Raw genomic sequence first — 17,227 nt, 5'->3', positions numbered from 1 at the left:
TTCATAAAGCAAGTCCTGAGTGACCTACAAAGGGACTTAAACTTCCACACAATAATAATGGGAGATTGTAACACCCCACTGTCAACATTAGACAGATCAAGGAGACAGAAAGTTAACAAGGATATCCAGGAATTGAACTCAGCTCTGCACAAAGTGGACCTAATAGACATCTACAGAACTCTCCACCCCAAATCAACAGAATATACATTTTTATCAGCACCACACCACACCTATTCCAAAATTGACCACATAGTTGGAAGTAAAGCTCTCCTCAGCAAATGTAAAAGAACAGAAATTATAACAAACTGTCTCTCAGAACACAGTGCAATCAAACTAGAACCCAGGATTAAGAAACTCACTCAAAACTGCTCAACTACATGGAAACTGAACAACCTGCTCCTGAATGACTATTGGGTACATAATGAAATGAAGGCAGAAATAAAGATGTTCTTTGAAACCAACGAGAACAGAGACACAACATACCAGAATCTCTGGGACACGTTCAAAGCAGTGTTTAGAGTGAATTTTATAGCACTAAATGCCCACAGGAGAAAGCAGGAAAGATCCAAAATTGACACCCTAACATCACAATTAAAAGAACTAGAAAAGCAAGAGCAAACACATTCAAAAGCTAGCAGAAGGCTAGAAATAACTAAAATCAGAGCAGAACTGAAGGAAATAGAGACACAAAAAACCTTTCAAAAAATTAATGAATCCAGGAGCTGGTTTTTTGAAAAGATCAACAAAATTGATAGACCGCTAGCAAGACTAATAAAGAAGAAAACAGAGAAGAATCAAATAGATGCAATAAAAAATGAAAAAGGGGTTATCACCACCGATCCCACAGAAATACAATCTACCATCAGAGAATACTACAAACACCTCTATGCAAATAAACTAGAAAATCTAGAAGAAATGGATAAATTCCTCGACAAATATACCCTCCCAAGACTAAACCAGGAAGAAGTTGAATCTCTGAATAGACCAATAACAGGTTCTGAAATTGTGGCAATAATCAATAGCTTACCAACCAAAAAGAGTCCAGGACCAGATGGATTCACAGCCGAATTCTACCAGAGGTACAAGGAGGAACTGGTACCATTCCTTCTGAAACTATTCCAATCGATAGAAAAAGAGGGAATCCTCCCTAACACATTTTATGAAGCCAGCATTGTTCTGATACCAAAGCCTGGAAGAGACATAACCAAAAAAGAGAATTTCAGATCAATATCTTTGATGAACACTGATGCAAAAATCCTCCATAAAATACTGGCAAACCGAATCCAGCAGCACATCAAAAAGCTTATGCACCATGATCAAGTGGGCTTCATCCCTGGGATGCAAGGCTGGTTCAACATACGCAAGTCAATAAATGTAATCCAGTATATAAACAGAACCAAAGACAAAAACCACATGATTATATCAATAGATGCAGAAAAGGCCTTTGACAAAACTCAACAACCTTCCTGCTAAAAACTCTCAATAAATTAGGTATTGATGGGACATATCTCAAAATAATAAGAGCTATCTATGACAAACCCACAGCCAATATCATACTGAATGGGCAAAAGCTGGAAGCATTCCCTCTGAAAACTGGCACAAGACAGGGATGCCCCCTCTCACTGCTCCTATTCACCATAGTGCTGGAAGTTCTGGCCAGAGCAATCAGGCAGGAGAAGGAAATAAAGGGTATTCAATTAGGAAAAAGGAAGTCAAATTGTCCATGTTTGCAGATGACATGATTGTATATCTAGAAAACCCCATTGCCTCAGCCCAAAATCTCCTTAAGCTGATTAGCAACTTCAGCAAAGTGTCAGGATACAAAATCAATGTACAAAATTCACAAGCATTCTTGTACACCAATCATAGACAAACAGAGAGCCAAATCATGAGTGAACTCCAATTCCCAATTGCTTCAAAGAGAATAAAATACCTAGGAATCCAACTTACAAGGGATGTGAAGGACCTCTTCAAGGAGAACTACAAACCACTGCTCAATGAAATAAAAGAGGATACAAACAAATGGAAGAACATTCCATGCTCATGGGTTGGAAGAATCAATATTGTGAAAATGGCCATACTGCCCAAGGTAACTTATAGATTCAATGCCATCCCCATCAAGCTACCAATGACTTTCTTCACAGAATTGGAAAAAACTACTTTAAAGTTCATATGGAACCAAAAAAGAGCCCACATCGCCAAGTCAATCCTAAGCCAAAAGAACAAAGCTGGAGGCATCACGCTACCTGACTTCAAACTATACTACAAGGCTACAGTAACCAAAACAGCATGGTAGTGGTACCACAACAGAGACATAGATCAATGGAACAGAACAGAGCCCTCAGAAATGATGCCACATATCTACAACTATCTGATCTTTGACAAACCTGACAAAAACAAGAAGTGGGGAACGGATTCCCTATTTAATAAATGGTGCTGGGAAAACTGGCTAGCCATATGTAGAAAGCTGAAAATGGATCCCTTCCTTACACCTTATACAAAAATTAATTCAAGATGGATTAAAGACTTAAATGTTAGACCTAAAACCATTAAAATCCTACAAGAAATCCTAGGCAATACCATTCAGGACATAGGCGTGGGCAAGGACTTCATATCTAAAATACCAAAAGCAATGGCAACAAAAGCCAAAATTGACAAATGGGATCTAATTAAACTAAAGAGCTTCTGCACAGCAAAAGAAACTACCATCAGAATGAACAGGCAACCTACAGAATGGGAGAACATTTTTGCAACCTACTCATCTGACAAAGGGCTAATATCCAGAATCTACAATGAACTCAAACAAATTTACAAGAAAAAAACAAACAACCCCATCAAAAAGTGGGCAAAGGACATGAACAGACACTTCTCAAAAGAAGACATTTATGCAGCCAAAAAACACATGAAAAAATGCTCATCATCACTGGCCATCAGAGAAATGCAAATCAAAACCACAATGAGATACCATCTCACACCAGTTAGAACGGCCATCATTAAAAACTCAGGAAACAACAGGTGCTGGAGAGGATGTGGAGAAATAGGAACACTTTTACACTGTTGGTGGGACTGTAAACTAGTTCAACCATTGTGGAAGTCAGTGTGGCGATTCCTCAGGGATCTAGAACTAGAAATACCATTTGATCCAGCCATCCCATTACTGGGTATATACTGAAAGGAGTATAAATCATGCTGCTATAAAGACACATGCACACGTATGTTTATTGCGGCACTATTCACAATAGCAAAGACTTGGAACCAACGCAAACGTCCAACAATGATAGACTGGATAAACAAAATGTGGCACACATACACCATGGAATACTATGCAGCCATAACAAATGATGAGTACATGTCCTTTATAGGGACATGAATGAAACTGGAAAACATCATTCTCAGTAAACTCTCGCAAGGACAAAAAACCAAACAGTGCATGTTCTCACTCATAGGTGGGAATTGAACAATGAGAACTCATGGACACAGGAAGGGGAACATCACACTCTGGAGACTGTTGTGGGGTTGGGGGAGGGGGGAGGGACAGCGTTAGGAGATATACCTAATGCTAAATGACAAGTTAATTGGTGGAGGAAATCAACATGGCAGATGGATACATATGTAACAAACCTGCACATTGTGCACATGTACCCTAAAACCGAAAGTATAATAATAAAACAAAAAATAAAAAAAGGGAAAAGAGAAAAAGTAAAAAAAAAGATAATAGAAACAGAAATATGGCTCAAATCTAATTATGATTTTCATGTTTAACAGTCATTGCCTGTATTCAGTGGACGCCAGCTTTTTAAGGTAGCATTCAAATGTAGTGTAGCATTCATCTAGTCTTAGTGTCCAAGTATTTTACACTTTTCCTTTCAAGTTTTTAGTAAGCATCTAGACTTCATGTGCTTCACCTTTGTGCTCACATTCTGTTTTCTAACTAGAATGGTTTTCTCTTAATGATTTTTCCTAGTTGGGCTCCTCTTATATTTTACCTTTTCTCTAAAGCCTTCCCTGTTCTAAAATCTAACGTTTTATATATCAACTTTTACATAACACGTTGTATCATAATTGTATATTACCTTGTTTTTGAAGCAGGGAATGCATATTTCCTTTCATGTTGTTTGCACTTCATAACCATTTTTAAATTAATAAGTGGATTGAGATGGAAAATAATTGGAGTTTTACAAAAATTGTTTTTTTGTTCATTGTCAATAAAGTTATTAGAAAACATTGGCTTTTTATAGATTTTTTAAAATAGTGGTTTGCCTTGCATGTGAAGAAAGCAAAGAAACATGAAAATAAAGAATGGACCTCAAAATAATCTTTGATTACACCCATGTTTGAGAAGGTCAATTTACTAAATCATGGTCTGCTACAAATAAGTGATGACAGCAGTTTAAGTGAAATAGATGAGGATGAAAGAAGGTAAAATTTACAAGTCCTTTATAAGAAATCTCTGGAAATACCCCATCAAAAAGTGGGCAAAGGATATGAACAGACACTTCTCAAAAGAACACATTTACATAGCCAACAAACATATGAAAAAAAGTTCGTTATCACTGGTCATTAGAGAAATGCAAATCAAAACCACAATGAGATACCATCTCATGTCAGTTAGAATGGTGATCATTAAAAAGTCAGGAAACAACAGATGCTAGAGAGGATGTTGAGAAATAGGAACGCTTTTACGCTGTTAGTGGGAGCATAAATTAGTTCAACCATTGTGGAAGACAGTGTGGCAACTCCTCAAGGATCTAGAACCAGAAATAACATTTGACCCAGCAATCCCATTACATGGTAAATACCCAAAAGATTATAAATCATTCTACTGTAAAGACACATGCAGACTTTTTTTAAATTTTAAAAAATTTTTTTTATTATTATACTTTAGGTTTTAGGGTACATGTGCACAATGTGCAGGTTTGTTACATATGTATCCATGTGCCATGTTGGTTTGCTGCACCCATTAACTCGTCATTTAGCATTAGGTATATCTCCTAATGCTGTCCCTCCCCCCTCCCCCCAAACCACAACAGTCCTTGGAGTATGATGTTCCCCCTCCTGTGTCCATGAGTTCTCATTGTTCAATTCCCACCTATGAGTGAGAACATGCGGTGTTTGGTTTTTTGTCCTTGTGATAGTTTACTGAGAATGATGTTTTCCAGTTTCATCCATGTCCCTACAAAGGACATGAACTCATCATTTTTTATGGCTGCATAGTATTCCATGGTGTATATGTGCCACATTTTCTTAATCCAGTCTATCGTTGTTGGACATTTGGGTTGGTTCCAAGTCTTTGCTATTGTGAATAGTGCCGCAGTAAACATACGTGTGCATGTGTCTTTATAGCAGCATGATTTATAGTCCTTTGGGTATATACCCAGTAATGGGATGGCTGGGTCAAATGGTATTTCTAGTTCTAGATCCCTGAGGAATCGCCACACTGACTTCCACAATGGTTGAACTAGTTTACAGTCCCACCAACAGTGTAAAAGTGTTCCTATTTCTTCACATCCTCTCCAGCACCTGTTGTTTCCTGACTTTTTAATGATGGTCATTCTAACTGGTGTGAGATGGTATCTCATTGTGGTTTTGATTTGCATCTCTCTGATGGCCAGTGATGATGAGCATTTTTTCATGTGTTTTTTGGCTGCATAAATGTCTTCTTTTGAGAAATGTCTGTTCATGTCCTTTGCCCACTTTTTGATGGGGTTGTTTGATTTTTTCTTGTAAATTTGTTTGAGTTCATTGTAGATTCTGGATATTAGCCCTTTGTCAGATGAGTAGGTTGCAGAAATTTTCTCTCATTCTGTACGTTGCCTGTTCACTCTGCTGGTAGTTTCTTTTGCTGTGCAGAAGCTCTTTAGTTTAATTAGATCCCATTTGTCAATTTTGGCTTTTGTTGCCATTGCTTTTGGTGTTTTAGACATGAAGTCCTTGCCCACACCTATGTAGTGAATGGTATTGCCTAGGCTTTCTTCTAGGGTTTTTATGGTTTTAAGTCTAACATGTAAGTCTTTAATCCATCTTGAATTAATTTTTGTATAAGGTGTAAGGAAGGGATCCACTTTCAGCTTTCTACATATGGCTAGCCAGTTTTCCCAGCACCATTTATTAAATAGGGAATCCTTTCCCCATTTCTTGTTTTGTCAAAGATCAGGTTTGTCAAAGATCAGATAGTTGTAGCTATGCGGCATTATTTCTGAGGGCTCTGTTCTGTTCCATTGATCTATGTCTCTGTTGTGGTACGAGTACCATGCTGTTTTGGTTACTGTAGCCTTGTAGTATAGTTTGAAGTCAGGTAGCGTGATGCCTCCAACTTTGTTCTTTTGGCTTAGGATTGACTTGGTGATGGGGGCTCTTTTTTGGTTCCATATGAACTTTAAAGTAGTTTTTTCCAATTCTGTGAAGAAAGTCATTGGTAGGTTGATGGGGATGGCATTGAATCTATAAATTATTTGGGCAGTATGGCCATTTTCACGATATTGATTCTTCCAACCCATGAGCATGGAATGTTCTTCCATTTCTTTGTATTCTCTTTTATTTCATTGAGCAGTGGTTTGTAGTTCTCCTTGAAGAGGTCCTTCACATCACTTTGTAAGTTGGATTCCTAGGTATTTTATTCTCTTTGAAGCAATTGGGAATTGGAGTTCACTCATGATTTGGCTCTCTGTTTGTCTATGATTGGTGTACAAGAATGCTTGTGAATTTTGTACATTCATTTTGTATCCTGACACCTTGCTGAAGTTGCTAATCAGCTTAAGGAGATTTTGGGCTGAGACAATGGGGTTTTCTGGATATACAATCATGTCATCTGCCAACAGGGACAATTTGACTTCCTCTTTTCCTAATTGAATACCCTTTATTTCCTTCTCCTGCCTGATTGCCTTGGCCAGAACTTCCAGCACTATGTTGAATAGGAATGGTGAGAGAGGGTATCCCTGTCTTGTGCTAGTTTTCAAAGGGAATGCTTCCAGTTTTTGCCCATTCAGTATGTTATTGGCTGTGGGTTTGTCATCGATAGCTCTTATTATTTTGAGATACATCCCATCAATACCTAATTTATTGAGAGTTTTTAGCATGAAGCGTTGTTGAATTTTGTTAAAGGCCTTTTCTGCATCTGTTGCGATAATCATGTGGTTTTTGACTTTGGTTCTGTTTATATGCTGGATTACATTTTTTGATTTGCATATGTTGAACCAGCCTTGCATCCCAGGGATGAAAAACACTTGATCATGGTGTATAAGCTTTTTGATGTGCTGCTGGATTTGGTTTGCCAGTATTTTATTGAGGATTTTTGCATCAATGTTCATCAAGGATATTTGTCTGAAATTCTCTTTTTTGATTCTGTCTCTGTCAGGCTTTGGTATCAGGAGGATGCTGGCCTCATAAAATGAATTAGGGAGGATTTCCTCTTTTTCTATCGATTGGAATAGTTTCCGAAGGAATGGTACCAGTTCCTCCTTGTACCTCTGGTAGAATTCAGCTGTGAATCCGTCAGGTCCTGCACTCTTTTTGGTTGGTAAGCTATTGATTATTGCCACAATTTCAGAGCCTGTTATTGGTCTATTCAGAGATTCAACTTCTTCCTGGTTTAGTCTTGGGAGGGTGTATTTGTCGAGGAATTTATCCATTTCTTCTGGATTTTCTAGTTTATTTGCATAGAGGTGTTTGTAGTATTCTCTGATGGTAGATTGTATTTCTGTGGGATCGGTGGTGATAACCCCTTTTTCATTTTTTATTGCATCTATTTGATTCTTCTCTCTTTTCTTCTTTATTAGTCTTGCTAGCAGTCTATCAATTTTGTTGATCTTTTCAAAAACCCAGCTCCTTGATTCATTAATTTTTTGAAGGGTTTTTTGTGTCTCCATTTCCTTCCGTTCTGCTTGGATTTTAGTTATTTCTAGCCTTCTGGTAGCTTTTGAATGTGCTTGCTCTTGCTTTTCTTGTTCTTTTAATTGTGATGTTAGGGTGTCAATTTTGGATCTTTTCTGCTTTCTCTTGTGGGCATTTAGTGCTATAAATTTCCCTCTACACAGTGCTTTGAATGTGTCCCAGAGATTCTGGTATGTTGTGTCTTTGTTCTCATTGGTTTCAAAGAACATCTTTATTGCTGCCTTCATTTCATTATGTACCCAGTAGTCATTCAGGAGCAGGTTGTTCAGTTTCCATGTAGTTGAGCAGTTTTGAGTGAGTTTCTTAATCTTGAGTTCTAGTTTGTTTGCACTGTGGTCTGAGAGACAGTTTGTTATAATTTCTGTTCTTTTACATTTGCTGAGGAGAGCTTTACTTCCAACTATGTGGTCAATTTTGCAGTAGGTGTGGTATGGTGCTGAAAAAAATGTATATTCTGTTGATTTGGGGTGGAGAGTTCTGTAGATGTCTATTAGGTCCACTTTGTGCAGAGCTGAGTTCAATTCCTGGATATCCTTGTTAACTTTCTGTCTCGTTGATCTGTCTAATGTTGACAGTGGGGTGTTAAAATCTCCCATTATTATTGTGTGGGAGTTTAAGTCCCTTTGTAGGTCACTCAGGACTTGCTTTATGAATCTGGGTGCTCCTGTGTTGGGTTCATATATATTTAGGATTGTTAGCTCTTCTTGTTGAATTGATCCCTTTACCATTATGTAATGGCCTTCTTTGTCTCTTTTGATCTTTGCTGGTTTAAAGTCTATTTTACCAGAGACTAGGATTGCAACCCCTGCCTTTTTTTGTTGTCCATTTTCTTGATAGATCTTCTTCTATCCCTTTATTTTGAGTCTGTGTGCTTCTCTGCACGTGAGATGTGTTTCCTGGATACAGCACACTGATAGGCCTTGACTCCTTATCCAGTTTGCCAGTCTGTGTCTTTTAATTGGAGCACTTAGCCCATTTACATTTAATGTTAATATCGTTATGTGTGAATTTGATTCTGTCATTATGATGTTAGTTGGTTATTTTGCTCATTAGTTGATGCAGTTTCTTCCAATCCTTGATGGTCTTTACAATTTGGCACGTTTTTGTAGTGGCTGGTACTGGTTGTTCCTTTCCATGTTTAGTGCATCCTCCAGGAGCTCTTTTAGGGCAGGCCTGGTGGTGACAAAATCACTCAGCATTTGCTTGTCTGTAAAGTATTTTATTTCTCCTTCAGTTATGAAGCTCAGTTTGGCTGGATGTGAAATTCTGGGTTGAAAATTCTTTTCTTTAAGAATGTTGAATATCGGCCCCCACTCTCTTCTGGCTTGTAGAGTTTCTGCTGAGAGATCAGCTGTTAGTCTGATGGGCTTCCCTTTGTGAGTAACCCGACCTTTCTCTCTGGCTGCCCTTAACATTTTTTCCTTCATTTCAACTTTGGTGAATCTGACAATTATGTGTCTTGGAGTTGCTCTTCTCGAGGAGTATCTTTGTGGCATTCTCTGTATTTCCTGAATCTGAATGTTGGCCTGCCTTGCTAGATTTGGGAAGGTCTCCTGGATAATATCTTGCAGAGTGTTTTCCAACTTGTTTCCATTCTCCCCATCGTTTTCATGTACACGAATCAGACATAGGTTTGGTCTTTTCACATAGTCCCAAATTTCTTGGAGGCTTTGTTCGTTCCTTTTTATTCTTTTTTCTCTAAACTTCCCTTCTTGCTTCTTTTCATTCACTTCATCTTCCATCAGTGATACCCTTTCTTCCAGTTGATCGCATCGGCTACCGAGGCTTCTACAATCTTCACGTCGTTCTTGAAACTTGGCTTTCAGCTCCATCAACTCCTTTAAGCCCTTCTCTCTATTGGTTATTCTAGTTATCCATTCATCTAATTTTTTTTCAAAGTTTTTAACTTCTTTGCTATTGTTTTGAATTTCCTCCCATAGCTCGGAGTAGTTTGATCATCTGAAGCCTTCTTCTCTCAACTCATCAAAGTCATTCTCCCTCCAACTTTATTCCGTTACTGGTGAGGAACTGTGTTCCTTTGGAGGAGGAGAGGTGCTCTGCTTTTTAGAGTTTCAACTTTTTCTGCTCTGTTTTTTCCCCATCTTTGTGGTTTTATTTACTTTAAGTCTTTGATGATGGTGATGTACAGATGGGTTTTTGGTTTGGATGTCCTTTCTGATTGTTAGTTTTCCTTCTACCAGACAGGACCCTCAGCTGCAGGTCTGTTGGAGATTGCTAGAGGTCCACTCCAGACCCTGTTTGGCTGGGTGTCAGCAGCGGTGGCTGCAGAACAGTGGATTTTCGTGAGACCACAAATTCAGCTGTCTGATAGTTCCTCTGGAAGTTTTGTCTCATAGGACTACCTGGCCTAGTGAGGTGTCAGTGTGTCCCTACTGGGGAGTGCCTCCCAGTTAGGCTGCTCGGGGTCAGGGACCCACTTTTGGAGGCAGTCTGTCCATTCTCAGATCTCCAGCTGTGTGCTGGGAGAACCACTACTCTCTTCAATGCTGTCAGACCGGGACATTTAAGTCTGCAGTGGTTCCTGGTGAATTTTTGTTTGTCTGTGCCCTGCCCCCAGAGGTGGAGCCTACAGGGGCAGGCAGGCCTCCTTGAGCTGTGGTGGGCTCCACCTAGTTCGAGCTTCCTGGCTGCTTTGTTTACGGAAGAAAGCCTGGGCAATGGCAGGCGCCCCTCCCCCAGCCTCGCTGCTGCCTTGCAGTTTGATCTCAGACTGCTGTGCTAGCAATCAGCGAGATTCTGTGGGCATAGGACCTTCCGAGCCAGGTGCGGGACACAATCTCCTGGTGTGCCGTTTTCCAAGCCTGTTGGAAAAGCGCAGTATCAGCGTGGGACTGACCCGATTTTCCAGGTGCCGTCTGTTACCCCTTTCTTTGACTAGGAAAGGGAACTCCCTGACCCGTTGCACTTCCTGAGCGAGGCAATGCCTCACCCTGCTTTGGCTCGTGCACAGTGCGCTGCACCGACTGTCCTGCACCCACTGTTTGGCACTCCCTAGTGAGATGAACCCGGTACCTCAAATGGAAATGCAGAAGTTACCCGTCTTCTGTGCTTCTCACGCTGGGAGCTGTATACTGGAGCTGTTCCTATTCGGCCGTCTTGCACACATATGTTTATTGCAGCACTATTTACAATAACAGAGACTTGGAACCAACCCAAATGCCCATCAATGATAGACTGGATAAAGAAAATGTGGCACATATACACCATGGAGTACTATGAAGCTGCAAAAAAAGATGAGTTCATGTCCTTTGCAGGGACATTGAGGCAGCTGGAAATATCACTCTCAGCAAACTAACAGGAACAGAAAACCAAACACTGCATGTTCTCACTCATAAGTGGGAGTTGAACAATAACACATGGACACAGGGAGGGGAACGTCACACACTGGGTTCTGTCGGGCAAGGTGAGGTATAACAGGAAAAATAATGTATGTGGGACTTAAAACCTAGATGATGGGTTGATAGGTGCAGCAAATCACCATGGCACATGTGTACCTATGTAACAAACCTGCATGTTCTGCACATGTATCCCAGAACCTAAAAAGAAAAAAGGTAGGCCAGGTGCAGTGGCTCACACCTGTAATCCCAGCAATTTGGGAGCCCGAGGCAGGCAGATCACCTGAGGTCTGGAGTTTGCGACCAGCCTCATCAATATGGTGAAACCCCATCTCTACTAAAAATACAAAATTTGCCAGACATGGTGGCACATGCCTGTAATCCCACCTACTCGGGAGGCTGAGGCAGAATTGCTCGAACCCAGGAGGCAGAGGTTGTGGCGAGCTGGGATTGCGCCATTGCTGCTTGGGAGGCTGAGACAGGAGAATTGCTTCAACCTGGGACATGGAGGTTGTGGTGAGCCGAGACTGCACCATTGCACTCCAGCCTGGGCAACAAGAGCAGATCTTTGTCTGGAAAAAAAAAAAAAAAAAGAAAGAAATCTCTGGGAAGGAATGTTAACACTGATTCCTTTTTTTTTTTGGAAATAGTATAATGTAGTCTCTCAAAGCTGGAGAGTACTCAACTATATCAATGCTGCTGAAAGATTGATTACAATAAGGATTAGTGACTTTGACTAGAAGCTGTTTCAATAAATGGTAGCCATGGAACTCTGTAGTAGATGAACGTAGACAACTCTTGAGAGAAACTTTACTGAGAAAGGCAATAGAGAAATGGGCAGTAACTGGAAAAGAATGTGGGATTTGAGGATTTGAGGGAGTTTCCTCTCTTTTTGTATTTCAAAACAAATTTTTAGAGTTTTTTTTTTTTACTTTTGGGAGTTATCCATTGCAGAAGAACATGTTTATGAAATGTTATTTTGTTTACTTGCTTGCATGTCTAAGCATTAGACAGCTTGATTCATTATCTTTTATGGGTGTTTAGCAAACTAATTGTCCTTAGAACTTCTATTCATGTATAGTTTTTGTTTTGTTTTGTTTTGTTTTTGAGACAGAGTCTTGAACTGTTGCCCAGGCTGGAGTGCAGTGGTGCGATCTTGGCGCACTGCAACCTCTGCCTCCGAGGTTCAAGCAGTTCTCCTGCCTCAGCCTCCCAAGTAGCTGGGATTACAAGCATGTGCCACCACGCCTGGCTAATTTTTGTATTTTTAGTAGAGACAGGGTTTCACCATGTTGACCAGGCTGGTCTTGAACTCCTGACCTCAGGTGACCTGCCCACCTTGGCCTCCCAAAGTGCTAGGATTACAGGAGTGAGCCACCGCACCCAGCCTATTCATGTATAGTTTTATGATTAGAGTTGTTTTTTCAGAATTGGTTTGGAAGTATAACATATTAGTGTAACTGAACGTGCAGATGATGACCTAAATCTTAAGCTATCATACACAGATTTTTAAAAATAATAATAATAAAAATCCACACACTTAGGCCGTGATGAATAGAACTTAAATATTTCATCATAATTGTACATATTGCAGTACCTTTGACAGTAGCCATGATTTGCTGAGGTATTTACTCTAAAATATCAGATGTATCAACTTTACAGTTGTTTAGATTCTGGGGAGTAGGGAAAGATTTTGTTCACGAACTTGAGAAAAGCAAACTATTGACAAACTATTGCAGATTGTTACTTCAGGATTGTAAAGTTCGAAAGCCTCAAAACCATGTTTCCCTCGGACAACCGTGTCATCAGCATGTATTGTGTGCCCAACGAGTATTTGGTGAATGCATGAATAAACAGTTGAAGAGATGAATGAATGCCATTGATGAATTTCTTTTAAAAAATAAATTTTTAGTGTTTTGAAAGTAGTAGGTTTCCAAACTTGCCTCTGTATAAAGTCTTTTTATTTTTTTTTTAAAGTGCAAGATTCAGAAATTATTGGTTATAATTATAGCCAAAAATGTAATGATAATATGGATTCATCTGCTACATATCTCTTAGAAACACTTGGAAATAAATATTACCTTCACAGGATATTGCAAAACACATGTTTTAGAGGCAGAATTCTTGGGTTTCAGTGCTGTGTAGACTACTGACCAGCTCTGTGGGCTGGGGAAATTTATATGGCCTTTCCATGCCTAGTTTCTCTCTTTATAGAATCTCTAATATGTTACCTACCTCACAGAATTGTTATGGTAATTAAAATGAGCTTGACAAATGCACAGTGCTTAGAATGATGCATAGTACCTGCATAATAAGTCCTGGAAAAGCTAATATTATCATTAAAAAGGGTTCCCCTCATATACGAACATAAGTAATATGTTCAAAATAGGTTTTAGTGTCAGTAGAAGCTTGTTTTTATTGTAAAGGACAACAATGAGAAGTCCTGGTATATTTATTTCTATCACATAATACAAGTGACGTGTTTTTCCTTTTGCCTTGACTGTCAGAAAGCTTGATCTAAATTTAACTCTTTGTAATATTATTACCATATTTTGTCTCCCTTAATGTTAATCTTTCTGTTTATAGTTTAATTCCCCTTATGGAAAATAATTATATTTACATTACCTGTTAAAAATGGCCTGAACACTTAATGAAAAGAAGAAATAACTTATAAATGCAGAGATTTTATATAATAAAATAATAGTTTTGGACATTCTTTGTATTTTATGTGTTTACTATTTGTCTAAAAGGAATTGTTTCTTTTTTCAGGCCTGAGAAGAAATTTAATGAAAAGAACAAGGTATTGTAAAAGTAAATCATCTAAAACATTATTGTTAAGAAAAAAGCACATTATAAAAGGTTAAGTGAGAATCTTTTGTTATAAAGACATTTAGTTAGAAAGAAAGGGCTTGGTCGGGTGTGGTGTTTCACGCCTGTAATCCCAGCACTTTGGGAGGTCCAGGCAGGCAGATCAGAAGGTCAGGAGTTTGAAACCAGCCTGGACAACATGGTGAAACCCTGTCTCTACTAAAAATACAAAAATTAGCCGGGCATGGTGGCATATGCCTATAATCCCAGCTACTCGGGAGGCTGAGGCAGAATTGCTTGAACTTGGGAAGCAGAGGTTGTAGTGAGCCAAGATGACATCATTGCATTCCAGCTTGGGTAACAGAGCGAGACTCTGTCTCAAAAAAAAAAAAAAAAGAAAAAAAAGGGGGGGCTTAGGAAAACAAAAAAGGGCTTAAGAAAGAGTAGCCTAGCCATTGATAATGATACCCTTTTAAGAAAAATCTGTTGTTTTAAGAAGTACCTGTAGTTTTGCTCATATAAAAAGATGAATAGATACCACTTCTGTACATCTAGTATGTTCTGTAAATATTTTGAGGACATTTGAAGCAGTATTTATCTTACAGGTCAAAAGTGAAATACATTCAGTGGATGACCTTGATGACATAACGTGGCCGTCTGAAATAGCCTCAGAGGATTATGATTTGCCTTACCCTAATTATGAGACTTTTGTGTTGCTCACTGAACAACTCAAAATGGATTTTAACGGTAGAACCATTGCATAAGTAGAATGACTTTTTATGTATCCTACAGTAATATTCACACACATTGCTTAGCGTTGCACCATAGAGCACTGACGTGTTATAGTGTTGCTTATCTCAGAAATATGTTTAACGTTAAAGTAGACTGAGAAATAATGTATATTGTATACCAAAGCTATGATAACTCCACGGTGCCTTTCTCAGTATGAAGGGCAGTCTCAGCCTTTTTGTTGACTCTTCTCTTGCATGCCTTCTTTGCAGATCAGGTTACCATTCTTTCCCACTCGGAATACTGCAATAACTTTAGAACTGTTTTTCTTGCTACCCCATTTCCTGAGACCATGGGCTACTCTGAAACTATAATTATTAATTTTTAAAAATTCAGATCTGATGTTATCTCTTGCTTATAACTCAGCTTACCACTTGCCATTGCTATAAGGTTAAGATTTGAATACTTGAGCTCTCTCCTGCATCATTTAATATACTTTTTTCCTCTGTGTCCTAGCCATTGTCTTAGATGCTTATTCCTGCAATACAGCTTTAGTGAGGCATAACTGATATACAATAGACAGCACATCTATAAAATGTACAATTTGATAAGTTTTGGCATATGTATGCACGTGCAAAACCGTCACCATAATCAAGACTGATAACATACCCATCATCCATAAAAGTCTCTTCCTGTCCCTTTGTATTCCCTTATTAAGAAACTACTAAATTTTTAAGTATTTGTGCTATTTTCCATTCCCATCAGCAGTATATGACAATTCTCATTGTTCCATATCATCACGAGCTCTTAGTACTGCTGTTTATTAGTTTTTAGTTTTTAGCCATTCCGATGGGTGCGTGTTGATCGTGTCACTATGGTGTGAATGTGCATTACCCTAAGGACTGAGAATGTTGAACATCTTACCAAGTGCTTTATTTGCCACCTGTGTTTCTTCTTTAGTGAAATGGAGAGCTTATAAAGAATTAAAAATTAGATAGTTTTTATTCTTATTTCTTGAGTTTTAAGAGTTTTTTTAATAGATTGTGGATATTATTCCTTTATTATGCTTTTTAGAAGGACTTTTTTCCCCAGTTTGTGGCTTGACCTTTTGTTTTCTTAGTATATTTTAAAGAGAAGAAGTTTTTCATTTTGATGAAGTCTGATATATGTGTTCATTTAATTATGGATTTTGCTTTTTGTCTCATATCTAAAAAAGTCTTTGTCCAGCACAAGGTCCCAAAGATTTTCTCCTCTGCTTTCTTGAAGAATTTTTATAGATTTAGGTCTTACATTTATATCTGTGATCCACATTGTGTACATTTTTGCTTAGGGAGTGAGGTGTGGATGCAAGTTCATTTTATGGATATGGATATCTAATTGTTCCAGCCACATATGTTGAATAGGCTTTCTCCTTTCTCTACTACTACATTGCTATTGTGCATTTGTGAAAAATTAGTTGGCTGTATGTGTGTGGGTCTATTTCTGGACTGTTTATTGTGTTCCATTGATCTACATATTCTTCTAGAGTTACACTGATAAACCAATCATAAGTTGAAAGTCCATTTAATACCCCAATAGGCCGGGCGTGGTGGCTCATGCCTGTAATCTCAGCACTTTGGGAGGCTGAGATGGGCGGATCACGAGGTCAGGAGACTGAGACCATCCTGGCTAACACGGTGAAACCTCATCTCCCGTAAAAATACAAAAAAATTAGCCAGGTGTGGTGGCAGGCACCTGTATTCCCAGCTGCTCGGGAGGCTGAGGCAGGAGAATGGTGTGAACCTGGGAGGCGGAGCTTGCAGTGAGCTGAGATAGCACCACTGCACTCCAGCCTGGGTGACGGAGCAAGACTCCGTCTCAAAAAAAAGAAAATACCCCAATAAACCCATCGTACAGTTGAAAAATTCTAAGTAGGACCATCTTAAGTTGGCTTCTGGCTTTCTTTATGTAGGTCTAGCATCCCTAATCCAAAATCCAAAATCAGAAATGCTCCAAAATCCAAAACTTTTTGAGTGCCAGCATGATGCCACAAGTAGAAAATTTCACACTAGACCTCAAGTACACAAACTTTCATTTGCAAATTTACTAAAAAAGTATTCCACAGAATTACCTTTAAGCTCTGCATATAAGGTGTATGTAACATAAGTGTATTTTGTGTTTAGACTTGGGTTCCATCCTCGAGATATCTGATTATATATATGCAAATATTCCAAAACCCAAAACACTTTTGATACCACACACTTTGAGAGCTATTCCACCTGTAATAGCAACACATTGTGTTCATTACTGTAAATTTATACTAAATCTTGATATCAGCCCTTCGGTTTTCTTCTTTTTTAAGGGTTATTTTGACTATGCTGGATCTTTTGCATTTCCACAGGAGTTTTGGAATCAGATTGTTAATTTTTTTTTAAAAGCCTGCTGTCAGCCAGCTGCAGTGGCTC

At 38.8% G+C, this 17,227-nt stretch overlaps 1 protein-coding gene across 1 annotated transcript in view; it reads left to right on the top strand.

Annotated features, from left to right (window-relative positions):
• LOC100585593 (POTE ankyrin domain family member A-like) overlaps nucleotides 1-17,227 on the top strand; it is a 59,963-nt gene that overhangs the window by 29,317 nt on the left and 13,419 nt on the right. Inside the window, 2 exon segments of the mRNA XM_030795535.1 lie at nucleotides 14,016-14,046; nucleotides 14,660-14,801. Coding sequence (XP_030651395.1) covers nucleotides 14,016-14,046; nucleotides 14,660-14,801 — 173 coding nt within the window.

The sequence above is a fragment of the Nomascus leucogenys genome, chromosome 16 (assembly GCF_006542625.1).
Source record: "Nomascus leucogenys isolate Asia chromosome 16, Asia_NLE_v1, whole genome shotgun sequence".
Lineage (NCBI taxonomy): Eukaryota > Metazoa > Chordata > Mammalia > Primates > Hylobatidae > Nomascus > Nomascus leucogenys.
The sequence above is the reverse complement of the archived record's forward strand: the minus strand, read 5'-3'. Positions and strand labels throughout refer to the sequence as shown.